Source organism: Sebastes umbrosus, chromosome 19 (assembly GCF_015220745.1).
Source record: "Sebastes umbrosus isolate fSebUmb1 chromosome 19, fSebUmb1.pri, whole genome shotgun sequence".
In the NCBI taxonomy this organism is placed as follows: domain Eukaryota; kingdom Metazoa; phylum Chordata; class Actinopteri; order Perciformes; family Sebastidae; genus Sebastes; species Sebastes umbrosus.
The window spans coordinates 21,270,837-21,294,789 of NC_051287.1; the positions used below are offsets into that span (position 1 = coordinate 21,270,837).

The 23,953-nt window shown below is 39.6% G+C and overlaps 2 protein-coding genes across 7 annotated transcripts in view; both read left to right on the forward strand.

The window, feature by feature from the left end:
• The window catches only part of opn4xa (opsin 4xa), a 38,946-nt gene extending 34,395 nt beyond the window's left edge, over nt 1–4,551 (forward strand). The window contains exons 9-15 of one of the 2 annotated variants that reach the window (XM_037751880.1): nt 74–245; nt 1,557–1,718; nt 2,000–2,107; nt 2,183–2,357; nt 3,160–3,192; nt 3,494–3,508; nt 3,685–4,551. In XM_037751880.1, the coding sequence (XP_037607808.1) occupies nt 74–245; nt 1,557–1,718; nt 2,000–2,107; nt 2,183–2,357; nt 3,160–3,192; nt 3,494–3,508; nt 3,685–4,065 (1,046 nt within the window). In that variant the 3' untranslated portion in view covers nt 4,066–4,551. The remainder of the gene's footprint in view (nt 1–73; nt 246–1,556; nt 1,719–1,999; nt 2,108–2,182; nt 2,358–3,159; nt 3,193–3,493; nt 3,509–3,684) is intronic. The other variant, XM_037751881.1, reaches the window with a different exon arrangement.
• A 6,918-nt stretch (nt 4,552–11,469) lies between these two features.
• The window catches only part of pdlim5b (PDZ and LIM domain 5b), a 48,003-nt gene continuing 35,519 nt past the window's right edge, over nt 11,470–23,953 (forward strand). For 4 of the 5 annotated variants that reach the window (XM_037752712.1, XM_037752714.1, XM_037752715.1 and 1 more), the window contains exons 1-2: nt 11,470–11,627; nt 17,474–17,579. In XM_037752712.1, the coding sequence (XP_037608640.1) occupies nt 17,481–17,579 (99 nt within the window). In that variant the 5' untranslated portion in view covers nt 11,470–11,627; nt 17,474–17,480. The remainder of the gene's footprint in view (nt 11,628–17,473; nt 17,580–23,953) is intronic. The other variant, XM_037752713.1, reaches the window with a different exon arrangement.

The following is a 23,953-nucleotide window of genomic DNA, read 5'->3' on the forward strand; positions in this document are numbered from 1 at the left end:
TCTATCCTCTGTTTATTCTTCTTTTTACACTTCCCTCTTAAACGTCTTTTTCATTTTTTTTTTTTTCCTCAAGGTTCGTACATTCCAGAGGGCCTGATGACCTCATGCACATGGGACTATGTGACGTCTACTCCAGCCAATAAAAGTTATACTCTGATGCTATGCTGCTTTGTCTTCTTCATCCCACTGGGCATTATATCCTACTGTTATCTGTGCATGTTCCTGGCAATCCGCCGTGCAAGCAGGTGAATGAATTAACCTAGGTGAATATGCAGCACTTTAATGCACTAAACACGTTGAACATACTTGATATGCTGCCATTTAAAGCAAGTCTACTTAATAATAAATATAAAACATCATACCATTGCAGTGCAGACTATAGCTCCCCTGTGCTGTCACATCTTCACATCTTACTGGAATGTGTTTCAAAAGAGGCTTGACGCAATGTCATTTCTTAAATGTAATCACAAGCACGTTATATATTGTGACGGTGGCTTCTGCATCTTTCTCTCTAGTTCTTCCCTTTTCTAATTTCTTTTTGTGCACGTGTGTATATTTGTCTGTTTTTTCAGATCCTGTCATTTCTTGCCTGTCCACCAGTAGCCTTTCATACACGTTAGCAAATTCACCCCTCAGCATATGAGTGTAGCCGTTTCCCATTTCAGGGGTACCCTCCAAGACTTTGCTTGGGGACTCATCCAAATTACAATGGAATTAGCTTTTAATAGGCTATTTACTTTAAAGGCCCAGACACACCAATGGTCGGCAAATGCAGCTTTGTTTCTTTACGAATCATAACAACAGCTTGCATATCTGGTTTCCCTTTTTGAATGACAAATACAGACTACCGCCGCCTGCTGGTGTGGAGAGTTATTTCCTCTCACGCAGGCGCAGAACGTACGTGCTAACTGGCCGTTGGCTGTATCTTTTGCAGTGTGTTCAAATGCACCTTGTCGGCCAAGACAAAGGCAACGCTAACGCTAGTTCTTTGATGTCGGCTTGGTGTGTCTGGGCCTTAAGGCCTGAACATTCATCATAGCGTCATCCTACAATATCGACGTTAGCCTCGATATTGTAGGATGACGGAATGATGAATGTTCAGTAGTCCTTCTTGAAGGTTACCTCAAAAGAGTTGGCGTGCCTCTAAGCACTTTTAGCACGCTATCGTGTCGCTCTTTGCCTGCTCTGTCTGTATGGTACATCAGTTTCTCTTATTTCATATCTTATCTCGTATCCCGATGATGTGGATAAGGATTGTGTTTGCCATCATTGCGATCCATTCCTCTCAACAACAAGCAGTGAATAAAATATTCACGTGAGGAAATAAGAAAAATTAGATGTACCCTGTGTTTGTTGCCTGCCTGCCCTGTTTGTTACATTGTCTGCATTCGGGTCTACAGTCCTGCATAGGTTACATAATAAAAAACTGTCTGTCTGCAAATACTTTATATATTTATATTTTTGGGAGATTTTGTTTATTTTAATTCATTTAGCTTCTGAATAGACTTGTATATTGACTACAAAATTCCTTTCATTCCTTCTCTGTGTCCTAACAGAGATGTGGAGAAGTTTGGGTATCAGGTGAGGAAGTCAACCCTGATCCAGCAGCAGTCCATCAAGACTGAATGGAAGCTGGCCAAGATTGCCTTTGTGGTCATCATAGTGTTTGTGCTTTCCTGGTCGCCCTATGCATGTGTCACCCTCATCGCCTGGGCTGGGTAAATATACAGTATGACAAGGGCTCTCTATGATCCAATCATTTCTTTTAATAGCCGACAGTTTAGTAGATTCAGGCATAAAACATATAGGATGCTTGGTTGCACTGTGTAATTCATTTCAAGCGTTTCATAAGCGTGACCCATATTCCACCTCTTGCAAAATATCATTATATCTGGCATGATGAAGTGCTATGCAACAGAGTCAACCTATAGTACCAGTATTGTCACAGGTGATGTATAGTTAAAAGTTCTACTCTTTAAAAACACTTTACACCTTTCAGATATGGAAGCAGCCTCAGCCCCTATTCCAAAGCTGTCCCGGCTGTTATAGCCAAGGCATCGGCCATCTACAACCCTTTCATCTACGCCATCATTCACTCTAAATACAGGTGAGTGCAGTCATCCGACTAATCAGCAACCTAAGCTTGAAAAGTTTTTGCTGAGAGATAAATATTTTTCAACAGAGACACCATGGCAGAAAATATTCCCTGTCTACACTTCCTAGCCCAGGCGCCCAGGAGGAAGTGTGTATCGGTGTCACACAGCGAGTCTTCCCTCAGGGAATCGATGCTGAGCAGACAGTCATCGGTCTCCAGGACCAAGTTTTACAGAGTCTCCTCCATGTCTACGACAGAGACAGTGAGTTTGGCTTCGTCACTACATGTAGGTTTTGAGGAGTAGAAACAAACTAGGACTGACCTCGACCAAAGAAATTCTTTGTCGCTTTTGTCAACTAATGGATTAGTTGATTTAATCTGCAGATCTGTGAAACTGAGTTTCTCCACAAATAATCACATACTTTAAATCTTGTGTTTACCAGAGATGTGCTCATACGTTTCTTGGAAATAAGTCATTCAGCATGAAAAAAAGCATAAAAAACGACGAATTGACTAAAGAGATCTTAGATTACTAAGACCAAAAATGACCTATTAGTCAGAGGGGCCAGCCCTAGAACAAATACAGGACAATTTGCACCATCAGTGGCGTGCTTACAGAAATCAAATGCACAGAAAGTGACGTGTCTATTTAAGTTGAGTTATTTTCTGTGTTGGTTTTGAACCCTGTTTTTATAGTTGCCTTTAGGCCAATACAAGTCACGAGAAATCTGTATGTTATACAATGTAGATGTTACATGACTCTCTTTGCATAGGAACTGTATAAATTTCCCAAGAGAAGCTCTCCTGAAGCTGCAACTTTACAATACTGGGTTTGCTAGATGTCCATACCTTGGAAACAATAAATAATTACTAAGATTAAGAGCCTTTTTTAAGAGTCTTAATTTTTTTTTTAATCAGAAGATGTACAAATGAATAGTCAGCCATTAATCATGTTATTTTCTAGTAGTACCACAATTACAAATGCAGATAGAAGTCATACAGAGTCGCATTAGTAAATACCTCTCACCTTGATTTACATGTATTAATGTGCATGTCCCTTATAGCAGGTTTGGAGTGACGTGGAGATGGACCATATCGACCAGAACCATTGTGTGAGGTCCAGCTGCTCCCTTGGAGCTCTGAGGGACAAAGAGCTCAAGTCATCGGCTAAGCAGACCAAGGAAAAGGGAAATCAAAGCCAGGAACAGGTAGGGTAGGTGCTGATTGTTATATTTATAATTATAATTTTGATGTCAAAGGCTTTAAAGGGGCCTTAAAAGCCTTTGTGCTTTTTTATTTTCGTTTTCTTTAGTGTGTTATATAGTTTTTTGTGCATGTAAAAGGTCTGCAAAGACCAAAGCGTTTCAGACAGAGGGTGAAAAGAGGTGCTGCAGCACAGCTGGTATGACAAAAGTAAAGCGTTTTTTTAACATTAAAGCATGTAAACATACAAAATACAAGTATGAACCTGAAAATAAGCAACTTAATAATAGGTCCCCTTTAAAGGCATAACATGTCAGCACAATCATGTATTCACAAAAAGAGCTGTGTCATATCGATTACTTTTATATTTGATAATTCTGTTTTAGATCCTCAGCCCAGAGCGAGGCTCACTGAACAGATGTGACCACACCCTGTCGCCCGACTTTGTCGACACAGTAATACTCCCCGTCTTGGGAAGAAGGGAGGAGAATCCTGAAAGTTGGGATAAAGAGAAGAAACAGGACCATGAGCGAGAGAAAGAGGGCGAATACGAACAGAGAGAGGCACAGCAAGTGCAGAAGGAGAAAGATGAGAAGGAGCCAGAGGTCCTCATCCTGCCAGACTCTCTGGAAAATATTGTATGTGTGCACTCCCAAGCAAAGAAAGGCCCTCTGGACCACAGCTGTTGTGAGGAAAAACAAAGCACACAGAGCAAACCGAGAGAACTGTTGCTCCATTTACAGCCTCTGGACTGTTCTGCTCATTGAGTCTGCGCAAAGATTTCTGAGCTAAATGTTGAATATGTTTATTTATCTATGTGGCTATATGTGTGACTGTGACACAGCAGAGTAAACGTTTTATTTTTTTTGTTCAAGAATGTTAATCTTTTTTAAATATGTTAAAACTTTTATCTCAACTGTTTAACAATGCAACCAAATACATTTATTTATAGGTTTTTGTGCAATCGTACACACAACTGTTTTAACTAATAATCCTGACACACACCTCTCCTGTTCATGCTGCTGTTAACATACAAAATAATGCTACCCTTGTTCTTGTTAGAGGCACGTCCTCGGTACTATCAACACTGTCACAGTGAAACAAAGGAAAATCTTATAAATGGAACCTAAACTTAAAGGGACTGTTTGTAACTTTTTACGCCTATAAATCTACCGGGTCGGTGTCCCATGCACGCTCGCATGTGTGGCTACGCTGTTCAGACCGCTCCTCCGCTAGTTCTCGCTCCACCTCACGGTCATGCGCGCTCACTACACACTGCAGAAGAATTAGTTTAGCTCTGAGAATATCTAGTGAATGTACAGGGGACGTTTGTGCAAAGATAACTGCTGCAGCTCCTCCAGACCAACAGAGGTTTTCCGTGTCTTGTGAAGTGACAGGCTCCGCAGAGAGAAACGTTATTGTCTCCGACCAAAACTCCGGTGTCTCCCTCCGGCCGCCGTCGGGAGACGATAACGTTTATTTTCCTGCTTCAGCCCCGGAGGCTGAGGCAGCGGGGCTGAAGCAGGAAAAGACAACACTAGGATCAGCAGTGATTCATGGAGAGACCTCCGTCTGGTCAGCTAACATTACTGCCAAGCAGCTGAAATATAGAGTGATATTGTGGTTTTAGCTGACGTGTGTTGCCTCACTGTTTTGAGCGATGCTCGTTCATGTCTATGTAGAGCAAGCAAGCGCAAGCCCGACGCTGACTTTCATTGACTTAACGGCCACAGGCGTCGCTGTTAACAAGCATTTCTGAAAGTTACAAATAGTCCCTTTAAAATGACCTTTAAAAAAAAAAGTATTAAATATTATGCACTTTTGTCTAAAGAGACAAGAAACAACTGTATACCAAGAATAACTAATTAAAGACCAACCATATTTATTATCAACTTGTTGCAGAAGGACCAAAGTTTGTCTCTTTGTGGAGTGTTTCTCGTTTATTTTGTGATGAAGCAGATTTTTATACATTTATTTATTTGGTAACTAAGGCTACCTTCTATCAGCCTGACTCATTTAAATGAGCAATGAGAAAATTTGGTCTCTATTTCTTGTGAACAGGATTTCTATGATGCACTATTATCATGATTATTAAGTCTATAATGCATTTATGAGCCATTGTAGAACTCCTAATGTATGTATGATGCCGTATACCCGTGTTCAGTGTTTATAAGTTGCTGACATTATATAGTAATTATGCGTTATATATATACAACCCCAAAGCTCTCATTCACAGCAGCTACTTTGGAACCAATGTTACATATTTGATATTAAGCATTTTGCTAACCAAAGTGAGTCATTTCAGCTACCAGATGTAGGACGCCATAAAGACACTGGACACCCTGATGTATCATATATCATCACCCGTTATGATTTTATAAAAAAGGAATAAGGCTGCATTTTCTCAGGAACAGTATTGGCATAGCAGCAATCACTGAAATTTTGGACCTTTTGAATATTTCATATTTGTTGCCCTAGGTGCTATTGTTAAATCTTAAACTAGAAAGGTTAATCATGCGTGTTCTTTTGGTGGGAAATAAACTTTTCATATTGCTCTCAACACAATCTTCTTAGAGCTTGCAAATAATACTGATACAGACACATCAAGGGACATTTCACTTTAATAAAAAGCGTAAAATACATTAATAATTTTACCACTTCAGAGAAATGTCTTTATATCTTTACTGTTTCTTCTTTAATACAGTGTTGTCAGTTTGCCAGTGGTGTTATTGTGAAGCGTTATGATCAACAACTTACAAAAACTTGCATGCATGCATTATAGCACATGCATTATTAACATGACCTTCCAGAAGTATTACTACAAATTATTTGTCATATGTGTGAGCCTGCAGAACAAAATATAGTACGCTGGTAAATCCACATAGAAGTGCTGTCAGGAAGCAGATGGAGGAGGATCTATTTTCCTCTAATTCTATTTTTAATCCCATTTATTTTAAATTGTTTGTCCATATTTCTGCATGCATTATAAAGCAGCAAGAGAAAATACAGATACAGAGTGGGGAGAAAGAGAAGGGGATGACATCAACAGATGTCCCACACTGGACTTAAAACCAGGCCACACAGTGTGTATGCTTTAACCATCTGAGACACTAGGATGACAGAAGTCCATTAATAATATGGATCTGAATGTATGACTCTATTAGCAGGGGGTTTCTGTACAACGTTATGCATGCTTTTTTGCTTTTTTACTTACAGTATATTCATGTAATTAGTTGCCTCAAAGGATGAGGCCATTCATCCAGAGTGACACTTAAAGTGTGTTCTTCCTTCAGATTCAAATACCCAGAAAGAACCCCGGTTGAAATGTCTTTGAACTTTAATTCCAAGATTTCCTGAGCGAGCGGCTTGCTTATCCAGTTATGCAAAGATGATTTATAGGTATGTACTGCAGCCTTACATAAAGGACTAGTGCACTTCAGTAGTTCAAGCACATTGCACAGGGGGATTTTGCTGCTGGGCTTCCCATTAGTCCATAACCATATATTGACATGGCACACATGTAGCTGAAAGAAAGCCCAGATTACCTGTGCTGCAGAATGCAAACATCTAAGAGTATCTACTGTACTGCTTCACTGGCTGAGTACAGTTAATGGTAATCTGTAGAATATGTCATGCCTTTTCAGTATGTAACATAAATCAATGTATATTTATTTAACAAAAAAGAGCAAAAAGAAAAGGATACAAAACACATCTGAGAGCTGAAATAGCCAGTAATGTGATTTCTGTGTTACAAAGTATTGCGTAATAAATTAGTAGCAGGACACGTGATGCATTGGATGCACTGATCTTGGAATCTTTTGTCAACTCAAATAGTGTGAAACAGCCCTGTGATTAAAATACCGGACAATGCCGACACCTGAGTATACTGTACACATTCCTGTCCTGTTTGAAACTGTGGATTATGCTATAATCATACTTTACAAATTGAGGGATTACCGGCTTTTGACTACCAAATAAGTACGCAGTGTTTTAACTTTGAGTACATGAAAAAATGTCCAAATATGTCATTTAATAGACTGTCCAAAATTCATAAGGGTGCTCCCTACTGCTGCCAAACCTCTTAATCTGTTCCGCTTCACCTTCAGTAGCAGACCAGACAAGAAACTATTTGAACAGTTGCAACTAATTATGATTTCTATTATTGATTAACCTGCCGATAATTTCCTTGACTGTTTTGTCTATAAAATTGTGAAAATGTCCATTATAATTTGCCACAGTCCAACGTGATGTCTTAAAATGTTGAGTTTTGACCCAAATATGTTTAGTTTACTATAGTCTATGACAAAGACAAACATCAAAGTTCACCTTTAAATAGTTGGAACCAGGCGATGATTGCCACTTTTGCTTAAAAAATGACTAATTATTTGGTCATCAAAATTACTGATTCATTTTTCTGTTGATTGACTAATTGATTAAACGACTAATCTACATTCTCAGAGGAGCATAATTGAGCTCAATAATTTCAATATGAATCTGCCCGTCAGTGTTTGATAATTATCTTTACATCTTTAAATATTGGCCTCATGGTGGTGCTAGAGGAATGGTATATGCACAGCAACTTGTAAGGAAATGTATTCTAATCTTACTTTTAACTTTTAATTTTGAGTCATAAATCGTTGCTTATTCTAGGTGTGGTGGGCCATAAATGAGTGGCCAAAGCTCAGTGAAGTTCCAACAACAACTTGATAGATCAGTAAAGAAGAATAGTGAAGCCAGGAATTTAGTAAACACTGATATAAATCATCAACTATCAACACTGTTTTTTTATTTTCATTAAAAGTTTTGATGGTCAGAACTCTTTTATTTTATCTTAATTGCCTTGAGTTGGCTTCAGGAAAACCTCAACCTCAGGCTAGATGTCTTGTCTAAGTAGACAAGAAACAAGACAACAAGATGAGTGACAAATGTTTAGGTATGAAGGATAAGCAATAGCCTACACTTCACACCCCCGGGCCACAAATATCTTAGTGGCTTTAAACCCACAATATGTTCACTAACTGTGAAGCATGCACTTTCTTTGCTGACCACTAGAGGGCATACCAACACCATGCCACCACACTCTGGGTAAACACTGAAACCTGCTATCACAGCTACATAATGGAAAATTAATAAATAATAACAGTGTTGCACCCGGCAATGTTGCAAATAGCTTTAAAGGGAATAAGAGCACACAAATTCAAAGTGAAAACACGCAATGAAATCCTAAAACAGATAAGACACAAATATGTATTTTATGTGGAAATATGTCACATTAATTTGATTTATATAGCCCAAAATAACAAATCTCCAAGGAGCTTTACAATCCCTACATCATACGCCCTCTATCCTTTGACCTTATATTTGAATAATGCTCTGCTATGTCTGTCAAAGACCAAATAACTACAGAAGAGTAATTAATTATTAATCCCTAAGGGAAGTTGCACTGTCACAGCAGCCAAATCAACGAGAACCACAACATAAAGAAGAAGAAATAAGTAATAAAACCAAATATAAATAAAATCTTAACTAGAAACTGGATTACAATGTATTGTAACTGTCATGCATTTTGGATTTCACTACTGTATAAGTGTTCAGCACACTTGGTGGTTTATAGGACAGTAGGATGGCATGTGACTCGTCTATCCTGTATACAGGAGGAGGCATTTAGTGGAAAGAATGACATCATTGTTCACTGATGCAACAACGCAAGCTGATGCCATGCCATGTTTAAATATTTCTTTCATAACGCCGTACAAATATATCTCCTCATACAATCATATGACCACTGACGATTTGCTTCCTTATTTGAATAACTCAAACATATCGCTGCAAATATTTTTATATCAGATATCAGATATAAAGATATCAGATATCTGCCCTGATTAATCCAATCAGGGCAGATATCACAGAGTCAAATTTTATATTTTGTAAGACATTTCTAAGATCTAATATAGAAACATTTCAGAGAGACTTGTGACCAAATCATGCAGGAATGTTTCAGTTCAACTATGTGATTTTGAGGGGTACCAGAGAGGCTATCATTTGGGCCAATTTAACCCTCATCCTACCAACTGTCTGCGGATATACTTTTTGTTATATCTCACTAGTTTTTTATTCTATTATTCCATTTTTTCATGACTTTGTCAATCAATTTGTCCCTATTGACTTTGATTCATTGTTTTCTGTTTCTGTTTTTATTCAAGCTTTTTAACGCCCTGAGACCCGCTACTATCTTTCAGAGGCTCTAGTAGGTTCAGTTTTAGGGCTGTAGAGTGATGAAGACACAGATATCATATGAAACATAAGGAATCCATTGGTACCAACTATGTCATACTACCACGTTGGGAAGGAAGCTAAATAACGCTCCGAAGTTGGGCTAAATTTTAGTGAGGAAAAACTGGCATTGGCCATTTTCAAAGGGGTCCCTTGACCTCTGACCTCAAGATATGTGAACGAAAATTGGTTCTATGGGTACCCACGAGTCTCCCCTTTACAGACATGCCCACTTTATGATAATCACATGCAGTTTTTTTCATGAAGTATAAATGTGTTATAGTCGCCTATTCTAAAAATGGTGTATTTGAATATTTCTGCATACTGGGGTCCATAAACAGTCTTGCAATCACATAAATTGGGTATCACTGTAAAGCTGAGACTCTTGTGGATCCAATGAGCCCAACTGTATTCATGTGTGATGATGTTAGTCCCCATAGTAGCCATTTCATTGTAGTGAGACTATTTTTTAAAATTTGACCTCACTGTATAAAATGACCTGTGGTGACCTCTAGGATAATCACAGCCTCATGAAACTTTACAACCACAAATTACATACCTAGAGCATTCAGAAGATGGATGGCTTTCCTAGCTAGATTGATAATATGGGGGGTTTTGAGCAGTTTCCAGAACAGAAGTGCTCGCCATCCAATCACCAAAAAAATGCAATTCTTGCAGAAATTTCCAAATGTCAAACGTTTTTGATACCAAATCACAGCATGGCTTTTTCTATAGTGTTCCTCAAGGTCCTGGGGTCTTAATGTGGTATTTTGGAGGGATTATTGATCATCTTTATCAATTCTCGATGGTTAAATTTAGCACCAAATCTGTGTAACAAATGGTATCAACCCCAAAATTATTGCAACAACTTATGAGACATAATAGAGCACGGGGATGACCATCATATACTTCGATCATAATGTTCAAAGCTCTTATTACACTTTTACAATTTATTTTAAATCATTAATAAATGTTTATTTCTGATTTATAACTAGAACAACTTGACTTTCAGATGATGTACACCACTTCTATGTGACATCTACTGTTGACCTGCTATCTCCCCCTAAAGACCCATCCATCCATCCATCCATCTGCAACCGCTTATCCCGTTAGGGGTCGCGGGGGGGCTGGAGCCGATCCCAGCCGACATTGGGCGAAGGCAGGGTACACCCTGGACAGGTCGCCAGTCCATCGCAGGGCTGACACATATAGACAGACAACCATTCACGCTCACATTCACACCTACAGGCAATTCAGAGTCCACAATTAACCTAACCTGCATGTCTTTGGACTGTGGGAGGAAACCGGAGTACCCGGAGAAAACCCACGCTAACACGGGGAGAACATGCAAACTCCACACAGAAGGGTCCCAAGCCGGATTCGAACCTGCAACCCTCTAGCTGTGAGGCGCCAGTGCTAACCACTGCACCACCCCTAAAGACCCTCTGTAAAAAAAAAAAAAGACAGAAACTTGACTATTGTGGGTCTCAGAGGGTTAAATAATAATTTTAAATACTAATGTATTGGGGTTTCTTTTGTTTTATATATTTACACACAATAAGGAACCATCAATCCAATAGGAAATCTACACAGGACAATGAGGTAGGTTGTTAGATTAGTTACATAATAACTGCAGATAAATCCTCTCTGAACAGCTGGGAGGGGTTATCAACTTTCAGATCAGGTTGTGATTTAGTCTTTTTTTTACATAATGTGTCTGGGTATCATTTACCTCAGCAGGGCTAATTGCTTGCATGTTAGTAGTCCTACAACAAAAGCACAACTTCAGGGTGTTCTCTTTCCTCCAACTCACCTGTTTCTGTCCCACGGTCTCTGTCTGACATGCCCATGCCTGCCTGCCTGCTGTGTGTGTGTGTGTGTGTGTGTGTGTGAGCCCTCCTACCGGCAGCCAGATGAGGATGGGGCTGGCTTTATATGCGGAAGTTTCAGTTCCGCTCAGACACAGTTCACTTCGAAACTGAGACCAGACGGACTAAAGTCCCGCTTCTCTCTCTCTCTCTCTCTCTGCACACCAGACCCGGCTTCACAAGGCAAGGTGAGTACTGTACACTATATCTGACTAAATGTTTCCATTAAATGACACACAGGTGGAAGTCACTGCTCGTGTCACTGCTCGTGTTACTGCCGTTATTTCACCGCTTTACGTGCCGGCTACAAAAGTTGCAATTAAAAGAAGCGCATAGAAATATGTTGTTAGTGTGTAACTTTACAAAAAAATTAAAACACTGCTCCTAACAGAGTTACACTTACTGACAGGTTGTCGGATAAAGTGCACTAACCATGTCTGACATATGTTTTATGTCACACCCACTGAAGACACGTTAAGCTTCAGTTTCCGTGAGAAAAAGATAACAGTGCTGGATTTTACAGACGCTAATGTGCGGTCCCTAAAGTAAACACACTATTGAGGACGACCTGGGGAGTTATGACGCTGTTCCCATGACTACAACTGTTATGATGGATTATTACCCTTTTAGAAGATCTATTATAGTTCATTTACACACTGAGGTAAAGACACTTTAGTGAATTAAAAGTATGCATTTGAAAGTAGTAAACATGCTGCTGTACTGAATGTATGAAAATGTGTTACAGAGGTTGCTTAGTTTAGACCAAACATGTGTAATCAGCCAGTGTACAAAAAAGTGTCCCATAAAGTCAGGTTGGAACAAGTTGTCCCACTGACACTGGGTACGCCAAGGGTGTTGAACGCTACATGTTACTGTCAGAAACAGATTTTTTGTTTTAATACAGTGTTGTCTAACAAAAAAAAAATATGATTTGGGTATTTGACAAATAATAATGTAATAACTAGGTGCAGTACATTGTGAACACATACTCCTCCATGAGTCAACATGTCCTACAATGATGTCACCAGGCAACATTGTGTCCTAAAGCATTGTGAAATGAGCATGACGTCTGAAACTCTGAAGAGGCAAATCACCAAAACTCAGAGACATTACCCGATACCTAAAGATTACTTGAAGGAAACAGCTGTATTTTTTGACACATACAGTGGAGAGGGCACGGAGGTCAGACTTACATTTGACCCCGTTGACCTGTTTGTTTCCCAATTAAGAGAGTTTTTCTTCAATTCAACCATGACTTGAAAGTTTCCCCAAATTTGAACCCAAATATCTCCCAAAAAGCCTGCATGTTCCTAAATCCCAATTGGCACGTCTTATTTAACTGTAAATTCAACAACATTTCAGACTATTTGGATAATTTACCCACTAATTAGATCAAGCAAGTTAAAATAACATCTACAAGAACGTATAAATGTCTGAGACAGCAGATAACTTGGTCGGCAGGTCCTGTTTGTGCCGGTGCTGACAGGATTGTATTTTAATCTTGTTTTTGGTGTGAACGTGCTGAAACATTAAGCACAATAAAACACCATTATGACAGGAACTTGAAAGATAAGGCCCGTAGAGTGGAAAATAACCAGGATTAAGCTGCAGAAGGGGTTGATGTGAGTGCTGCTGCTGATAAAACTGCTTGTGCAGCGCTCAACTGTTTTCTCCGTGTTTGGGAACACTGAAAGGTGTGTCTGCTCGTGTCTATGCATGATATCATTAGAGATTGCAAAACAAGCAGGGGCATGAGATGAGCCTAATGCTTGTTCTGTCCATATTTGGAAAAGAAACGCTACTGATATGTCGGTATGACTTGAGCGTGATCTGAACTTTATGTAGCTTTGAACGAGATGTCCCAGTTGGCTGTGAAATCTAATACTGAAGGAATCTGTTGTGAACAACAGACAGAGCTATTCAATGCTGTGTATTCCTCAAGGGTTGTTTTAACAATGGGAGCATGACTTCCATCCATGACTTTTGGCTCAAAGATCTTTGAATAAAACTTACAGTAATTTTCGTCCATTGTGTCTTGTGTCACCCCAGAAAATTAAATGATGCCTCAATTGAAATGGTAAACAAAGCTTGCAACAGTGTCATTGAGTTCCTTATATTGAGGTTAGAGGACATCAACTGCTGTCATGACTTTGTTTCTGAAGCATTGTTGGTGGATTTAGCTTCATTAGGTTGCAGCAAAGAAGGATATGCTTTTGCATTTGATGAGTTTAAACAGAATGGGTTGAATTTCTTGTTGACAATGTATGGACAATACATTAAGTCAGGTTCATAGACCGTATATAAGAAGTGGATGTAGTCACAGTGACGTCACCCATTGGTTTGTGGACTGCCGTTTTGGAGCCTGGAGTTCGGCATTTTGGCTGTAGCAATCTTGTTTATGTTTTTTTGCAACCAGAAGTGACACAAGAGGGTGGAGCTAAGGACAACTGAATGCTGAATAAGACATTTTTAGGCGACCGAAATGTGACAATTAACTTTCATGAATTGAAAACACAAGTTGTAAAATTGTAAGACGAAAACACGGACAACGCCGTGGTAGCGACCTGTCAATCACAAGGTAGCCCCACCCTGAAGCATCCCCTGCTGTATGGTCTATTTCACTCTAAATGGGACCATAATTTACGAAATTAACATCATGCTGTATTGAAGAAGACTTGAAACTAGCGATTGAGACCATAAGCTCATGTTTACAATGTTTACTGAGGTAATAAATCAAGTGAGAAGTAGGCTCATTTTCTCGTAGACTTCTATACAATCAGACTTCTTTTTGTAACCAGAGGAGTCGCCCCCTGCTGGCTGTTAGAAAGAATGCAAGTTTAAGGCACTTCAGCATTTGACTTCACTTTTCAGATCGCAGAGTTGCCTACTGGTCAGGCTTTGGTCACCTTGAAGAGGGAGACAGCTGTCTTTATTTTGTTGTTGTCTTATTATAGACCTGCATATTCTGCATGCGCGCACGTGTGTTTAGTTTGATTGGGTTGAAGTGTGTTGTACGTATAAATATAGAGCTCTGTGCCTTCCAGGTATTCACCTCTTCCCTATCACTTTCACACCACATGGTTTTATTTCTATCTCCTCACCTCCCCACACCCTTTCGTTGCTCCTCTGCTGACTTCTTTTAAGAGCCCGTTCGCCTCCAGGCGAGATGACAGTGTGTAGGTAGGCCGACCCTCTGATTTGATGCGTGTGTTGTACAATTGACCAGATGATGGGCTGCAGCAGGTGGTGCTGCGTCCCTGAGGGAATTTGTGAAGGCAACATGACTTACAACCTCAAAATGACATGCCTCTAGCATGACAAGGCATTATTATTCATGACATACTCACCAGGAAACTATGTTTTCTCTGCACTGCCCAGCGCACAAATGTGTGAATATGTCTTTTTCAGGCATTGAAACGTTTAATTGCTTAGTTTAAGAAGTCACATTCACATGTTCTTCCAGCTGTGGATTATGTCGTGAAATCCTCTTCACCAAAGCCAGAAATAAAAGAGCATCTAGACCTTTAGTTCACTACATCAGAACTATAAGTCTTTCTCTGGTTCTCGGTTTCTCTCGACAGTAAACTCTGATAACCGCTAACAATGCACCCGTCTGTTCAGAGTTAGACTCAGCTTTGCTTCTACATTTCCCCCCTTTTCCATATAATTGCAATGCACTGTATGTGACTGACATATAATGCTTGCGGGTTACCCTTTGATGCCATGTTTTCATGTCAACATGCACCCTTCCTGTTGGGCAGGGCAAAGGTGACATATTTCCACATGATCTGTGGTTTTTCTGAACTTGTGCACAGAGGCGCTCACAGACAGATTCACTACAGCCTGTTAGCTGAATATACTCATGCCAGACTCCAGTCAATTATTCTGCAAATACGCTATACCAATAATTTCCTCAATCATTAACCTAATAAATGTAACATTGCACTAAATTTTAACATGTGACTGCACTTAACCTCGGTCTTGTTTCCATTAAATAGCTTGCAGCTTCAATTTTTCAGGGGGGAAAAGGAATGCATGACAGGCAGGGCTTAAACCAGTGAAACTCAATAGTGCATGAAATGTTTCACTGCACCAAATAGTCTTCGCTGTGTCTCAACTTTTGGAACTGTCCATTTGATTTGAATGCACACATGTATAATCAGGATATGGTATTTGTATCCATCCATGAGGTAATGTAGATGATGGTGCATTTAGCCATTGGAATACTGTACAGGGCAAACGTGCTCTCCAGTGAAATGTTGAGTTGGCAGCTGAGTTCTATCAAGTCTCCTTCGACCATCCAGGGTGTGTCTGGCCTTTATTCGGACCCTATGTAGGCCCAGCAGCACCACAGCTGCCTGAGGAAAGGCCAGGTCTCACTCATATGTTAGGAATAAAAGGGGTTTTAGCAGGATTTGAATGCTTAGGCGATATTTTATATCAAGGTTTCAATCTCTTAATCATCATTTCGTTACCCCAGGAATGAGAGGGATGATACAGGTACGGGACTGTTCAGTAGATTACGTCTTACTGGAAAGATAAATAACACATTTTTTTAAGGACAATATGATCTAATCTACAATAGACTGGCATACAGTATCTCTCCATAATACCAGTTTATGTTTTAATATAGTTTACCTCAGCCTGGGTACCTTTTGTAAGAACCTATTTTTGACAAGCAGTGGGTTCAGTGAGAGGACACTGACCTCATAGGTCCAAAGTGCAGCTCCAGAGTCATTGATCTGACATTCTTTTGAGGTAAACAAAGGATAGTCATAAATATACACATACGCAGTCATAACATAAATATCCCTGATTTTTCCTTCTTTCTTTTTTTAGCTACTGTGGCTTATTGCAAGCCCCATTTCTGATTCACTGGGAGATGTGCATTAGGACTGAACAATTTTGAAAAAATATCTAATTGCGATTATTTTGACTGATATTGCAATTGCTATATGATTTGTGATATTGGAGGAAATGATTTTCATTGAAAAACTTATTATGGTGTGATTTTTTTCAAAGATGTAGAATATGATGTGTAGGCCAGGACATCTCTGCAGTACGACAATATTTATTTGGTATTTTCTGACACACATTTTGACTTTAACAAATATTCCGCCTCCTGCGATTTGAAAGTTGAAGTAGGCCATATTGCGATGTCGATAAAATGTTGATTAAGTGTGCAGCCCTAATGTGCATCAACAGCATTTAATGCTTTTGCTCCCAAAATGTTTTTTTTTTTTTAATTTCCAGAATGTTTATAGACAATAGGTGAAAGCTTTTATTTTCCATTTTTGTCAAACGACTGTGCTATAGTGGAATAATCCATTCTGAGGTGTGCATCTAAGAATTGTAACGCTCTCTCATCGGGTAGCTCTTTGACCTCTGGTTGCATATTAAATCCAGCAATGCACACCTCATTATAGGTTATCTCTTACGTCTTTGTTTGCCAGTCCAGCGTACCTGTTCACTAGCACTAGAGAGGGTATATATGATATATTACATTATTATCCCCATTGTAAACGGCATTGCCTAGGACTAGGGAGCCTGCACTAAAGCTGTCAGCAGAAAGCTCTGAGCTTCAGAGGCGGACTATTGATAGACTGTTGAATTCAGATAGTGTCAATGGGATCAAGTTTAAGCTAGCTATAAAGCTTTGACAGCAGCACAGTAACAGGTCTGGTGAGATGTTATTGGACGACAAAAAGAAAAAGAATGAATACACTTTACTGTGTTTTAAGAAGATAGTTTTCCGAGCACACAGTGATTGAAGAAAATGAGACTCATCAGAGGAATGCTTCTGGGTTTAGTAGAATGCGGTTTCTCTCTCTTGAAAATAGTAATCTTTTATAAATGCCAGTTGGCTGCGCAACAATTATAAATGATGTGATCCTCTTTTTCCTGTTATTCTCTTCCTGTCCTTTTGACTCTCTGATATTGATTCTGTCAGTGTGGAGTCTGTCTCTTGGTGGATTATATGGTAACTCGGGTTCATGCGCAATCAAGTGTAAAAAATCTCTTCTTCTGTCTCTAGGTGAATCATGAGCAGCAACTACAGTGTCTCCCTGGCTGGCCCTGCACCCTGGGGCTTCAGACTGCAAGGAGGGAAGGACTTCTGTCTGCCTCTCACCATCTCACGGGTGAGTGGACACCCACCCACACACACACACACACACACACACACACACACACAACATTCATGTACCCTTCACTCCATGACAGTCACCTCCGAGGAATGCTGTTCATGCTCACTGTGCCATTTGCCCAGTCGGTGATGAAAGTGCGTGTCCCATTCATCTCCTGTGTGACACTCTTTGCTGGATTTAGACACCTCTTCTAACAGATCACGGCCTCTGTCGCTCAGTTCACCCCCGGTCATGACCAACCTTATGACTAATTGTCATAACAATGTTATATAACTGAACCGTAACCACAGCATCCGCGGTGATTCAAGGTGATGGTTGTTTACGGCTCCTGTCATTTTGGTCATTCAAATGAGGTATGGTGCTAAGCGTCCTGGCCTTTTCTCCCTATAGCGTTAGTCTTGATGTAAAGTGCAGGAGGCTATGTATACTGGGTCTGCAATGGAAACCTCAGAACCTGTCCTTTAACGGCCCATCTGAGCGAAACTCTAAGACACAGTGGTTCTGTAATAACTATTTGGGCCACATAAAGTCAAACTGGGATTTGGCTCTGGCTGACCTGGTCCTGTTGAGCCCTCAGCGGGGAGAAGGACTGCTGGACTGATTGAAAAACAGGCCTGTAGTGTTTATGAGACAGGTCCAGCCTCAGCCTATACATAGTCACACTGTTTATGTTCATAGTGTGAGGGCCTTCTGTGCAAAACACTGCGATTGTTGCATAAAATACAAGAAGTCTGCAGCGCAGCTTACTATTAGTCGGTCTAGTAGCAGTCTTTTTTCAACCCAAGGGTGTCGGAAGTGTCTCAATTATACGAGCATTGCTTCTTGTCAAACAGGATTAAAAGTAGGCAGCCGTGTCCTCTACCAGTGAGGTCTGTGCTTCGCGGCAGAATGAGCAGTGTTATTCAGTTCACGCTGCTTCCTGTTATGTAATTGTAATCTCCTTGTCATGACCAAGGTCGGTGATTCTGTTTATTTGTTGCTGGCCGGATCAGTTACAGACATTTGAAAGTGTTGCATGAAGAGGAGGAGTGTCTTTTCTCAAGTGGAAACATAACCGTAGCGCATGAAAATACCAGCGTGGCTATTTTTATACCTCGCCACTGTGATAATAATGGAATGAAGGACATTATGTTGTTATAGTGGCATGTAGCTGTCAGCAGACATCTTGTCATCATATCTCAAAAACAATACACGTAAGAAGCAGCTCCGCACTTGTCACCTGATTAGATGTTGGAGCACTGTTTATAAATAAGAATATATAAAAATAGAAAACCTCCAAGCCTTTCCAGAGAGGAAGAGGAAAAGAAAATCAGCATCAAATTGGCCATTTTGCCTCGGTTTCCCTTTCAATTTTGCCATTGGCCGTTGAAAAAGACAGATCTATAGATATATGTGGATATATAGTTATTTTATTTGCTATGAATCAAATTGGTTAGTCTATTTGTGTTTTTTTTATTTTCTTTTTTAAATTATTATTATTTATTGTATTTATTTAAAATGTATTTTTTTACCTTGAAGAAAAAAAATAGGAGTGCTGCACTGGGTCAGGAATCTCGGTGTTGAAGTATAAAAACAGGTGATCTTCAAGGATGGGGCAAGTTGTCAAATAAGAACAGAAAACAGGGACTGTCCAATTTAATTGAAAGGTAGTCCTTGGTATAGGATGGCAGACTGGAAAACATCCGAAGCACTCTCATTGTGAATTAAAAATCCTTTATTAATCCTTTATTTAAGTCTTCATCAAGGTACCATAACTTATTTTTCTATTTCATGTATTATCTATTTATGTTTCACTTATTCCTTTCCTATTATGCAAAACTGTAATGGATAATATGATTTCACTGAGAATAAAGATAAAGTAAAAAACAAAACAAAAAAAAAAAAACCTCAAGAACCACATCCGCTCAAAATTCCCCTCCACTCCACTTCTAACAGCACAATGTAGTTTCACTTGGCATTCTTGAGGGCGTGCAAACACAAGAGTGCACTGACCCTAATTGCACACAGCATTTTTACTATTTAGACTTGAATATGTACTTGTATCTTCATGAAAGGTAAGACGTGAAGTGATGACACTGTTTCTTCAGCTGATATTTTGCACTATGCAACCCACACTGTATAGAAACCCACAGGAAAAATGAAGAGCAGATGGGCTCCTTACCCCTGACTGTGGTATTTGTAGGGATTTACCATGTCATGTTTTTTACTAGAGAGTTTAAAATAAAATGAGACAGGTGAGTTCAGAAAGTTGTAAAAAGAAAAAGCCTGACAGAAGCCTTGAATCTGTTAAAATCACAAAGGCCTGCAATGTGGTGGTTTTGATGTTGGCGGGTATAGCTACTCCATCGACCACAGAAGTGTTGAATACACCTCTTGTGTCCAGCAACAGCCCTGGTGTTGAGTCATCCGTGGTCTGCAGCATGCCACAGTACTGCTGAGCCAGACAACATGACCCTCATAGCTTTTCATTATATCACAATGTTGGTTAATGTCATTCCTGTGACATATTTTCATCCCAGCGCGTGACCAACAAATGACACCACAAATGGCTCCGATTTCTACGCCAGGAATAAGTCTCCCTTTTGTGTGTTTATCTTCCAAATCCTAATGTCACAGAAGGCACAGTGAATGTGGGACATGTGCTCTTTATGTCGTAGTAAAGCTGAAAAGTTTATCCATACATTTCATTCTTAAATCTGTTAGATGTCGTATCTATCACTACTCAGTAATCTGTAAGGATTATTATATCTGTAATCTAAGTGAAAGGAGTAACAGCGTTTACCAAGGGAGGAGTAAGTGAGTAGATGTTGATGTGTGCTTGTAGATTTGTACGATTAGAGTAGAGGTGTTGTAAATGAATGTTTTTAGTGTCTGGTGACTGTTCTCTGTGTAGACTGGACATGCACATGGAAATAAGCTTATAGCTAAATCTGGCACAAATCATCTTTTCTCATTTTCAGATTAATGTGCATGGTGCTTGTTTAATTAAGACTAATATAGTGTATATGGAAACATCTGCCAACAGTTTAGCCATTACTTCAGTTCATTCATTAGAGTGATGATAAAAGTGTGTAGATCCCAGGCCTATTTTAAGGTTCACTAGAGCTAAATAGACTGAATTTGCAGTAAAGTATATGCCTCCCATTTATGTCGCTTAGATGGATGCGATTGCCGTGGAATAATGATGTAATGACTCTACATATGCTTACCATATGTAACTGATCCAAAGATTACAGTACCGTATATAAACCTGGTTGCCTACAAGACAACCACAGCCTGTTAGCCTGATGCCCCTTTTTTCAGGAATATTTGGCTTTGGCCTAGTTATGACACCGAATCAAAGTATGAAGTGGAGTACATAACCTAAGTCATATGTATTGTGTGATATTGAGATGGGATGTTTGTTAGAACTGAGACCGCCTAATAATGTAAGGATGACCTAAGGAGGAAGGGCCCAGTTATGTACAGTGTGTGTTCTTTCCGTCATCATCTGCAGTTACTCCAGCTCCTTTTCAGGCATTTCTTGACAGGCTTCCTCGTGGGAAAGACTCACACGCAAAATTCAATTCTTTTTTGCATTGCTTATGAAACATTGGAAATAACACTGGAGTGAATCAAATCTATTTACACACAGTAAATTGTGTTTTGACTTGAGAAACAGTTTAGTCTTAAATTCCTTAGACTGTTATTCTAAAAACACATTATGTTAGAAAAGTTTATCAGAACTAAAACTGAAGTAATGATGGGTTACTAAAGGTCAGCTGGGGATCAGCATAGAGAAATGTTCCTCTTTTTTTTCTCACCATTGACCCCTAACTTCCTCCTCTTGTCTTTCGATTGTTGTTTTAGTGGCATGCGATACTTTGAGTGAACATTATACAAGCTTATTTTAGCTCTGTGTTTGCAGTAGGCTCTGAACTTCCAGATATACACCACTATTATGTGTTAATATGGTGAGGCTACTTTCACTCTCAAAGAAGAGGAATGTGATGGTGTGATGTTTCTGGGCAACCAGGATCAACATTAGGGGTAATAGGTATTCTTTGTGCATTTGTTTTAAGAGAAGAGGAGCCAATAGAGGCGGACAGCCCCACATTGGGTAGCTGGCAAATATTATTAGCTCAATAAATAATAACATTGTTATATCTGCCAAGTATATGTTTTAGGGTTGTCAATCGATTCAAATATTTAATCGCATGATTGTCCATAGTTAATCGCAAATGAATCGCACATTTTTTACCTGTTCAAAATGTACCTTAAAGGGAGATTTGTCAAGTATCTAATACTCTTATCAACATGGGAGTGGGCAAATATGCTGCTTTATGCAAATGTATGTATATATTTTTTTCTTGGAAATCAATTAACAACACAAAACAATGACAAATATTGTCCAGAAACCCTCACAGGTACTGCATTTAGCATAAAGTAATATGCTCAAATCATAACATGGCAAACTCCAAGCCCAACAGGCAACAACAGCTGTCAGTGTGCTGACTTGACTATGACTTGCCCCAAACTGCATGTGATTATCATAAAGTGGGCATGTCTGTAAAGGTGAGACTCGTGGGTACCCATAGAACCCATTTTCATTCACATATCTGGAGGTCAAAGGTCAAGGGACCCCTTTGAAAATGGCCATGACAGTTTTTCCTCGCCAAAATTTAGCTTACGTTTGGAGCGTTATTTAACCTCCTAAGCGACGAGCTAGTATGAATTGGTCGGTACGAATGGATTCCATCATTTTCTTAGGTTTCATATGATACCAGTATCTTCACTCTAGCTCGCGATAACTTTGCCTGCCCTAAGTGAACCAAACCTTCTTGAGCTATGTTCTTTGGGTTTCCAATGAGAAACCGAGACAGCTGTCGTTCTTTTAATTCGGTTTGAAACACCCTTCGCATGCGTTCTTTGATCGGACTGTAAACATATCTTTTCCTCACCAGTCATTCACTCTGTCGCTTTACATCCAGCATGTGCTAAAACTTGAAAGGCTGACCAAAACTGCACTTTAATTCCCTCTTTGCACACAAGTGCCACCCGAGCTAGATTTGTAGTGAGGATGTTGTTTACTCTGTATGCTTTGGGAACACTCAGCATTTAACAGCTCAAAAAACATACTGTAGTGTTTCTGACACCTCATCGTGCATTTACTACTGGTGCTTCAAATGTTTTCTTAAGTCATTTATTCTTAAAACCATCCACATGCAAACCATTTGGATGTGGTTTGACTGAATTGGCTTTACAGTGTGGTTATTCTAATAGTAAGAAAGGGTTAAGGGTTGAGTCTCAGATATTACGACAGTATGTGACAGCAAGTGCTAAAGTGCAAGTAATAGAATCGTTGCCATTAGAGGAAATCTGCCTGTTGTATTTTTGCCATTGATTTACATTAAATTCAGAAAGAAGTGTGTACCGTGTAGCTCATTGGATAAAGAACAATCTGTCTGAAAGTGAGCCATAACTTTTGGTTCAGCTCAGATCCAGGGAAGAAAATAAAACCAAGCAGTGAAAAACTCCCCTGGTATTTCAGGAAACTATTGCGACAGATAACTTGTGGTCCATGCTGCATAGCTGTCAAACAGTTTGTCTGTATTTTGATCCATCTCTCGTATTAAAGTCTCTTGAGGATTTTTTACATGGAAATTCAACAGAAACCAGTTAAGTCTATCCCCTATTTCACAGACTCGTGAATATACGCTTCACAGGGCATATTTAATAATCTGTGATTCTACGCAGGGTCATAAAGATGTGTTCAGGTTACATATGGGTTTAGTAGAAAACAGTTGTCTGCAGTGTGTTTGATCCCAGTATGATCTCCCTGGTGTCTGTCTAGAGTTGTCTTGATGGCATCTGCTTTCAATCTCCCTAATGCTATATGGCAGAGCTATAAAGAATAACCAAGCTGTCACTTGATTTTGATTTAGGTTCTTCACACTTTTTCCTTTTTTGTTTTGATGAAAGCTATTGTAAGGAACAATAAACTTTTTCCTAGTGTGAGAAGAGAGAGGAATGAGATACTTCAATTCAAAGACACAATGAGCCGCTGCACGCGATCTGTCTTCATGGTTGCAGCTTAGACTACAACCTACAATTGGCGCTGTGCTTTAAAGGTGCAGTGTGTAGGATTTGGCGGCATCTAGTGTTGAGGTTGCAGATTGAAACCAACTGAAACTTCTCTCGCATGCCAAGCGAAACGATGGCCTACGTGAAAAAATAGCGTCTAGAGCCAGTGTTTGGTTTGTCCGTTCTGGGCTACTGTAGAAACATGGCCGCCAGCTCCGTGAAGAGGACCCGCTCCGTATGTAGATATAAACGTCTCATTCTAAGATAACAAAAACACAACAATTCTTATTATCAGGTGATTATAC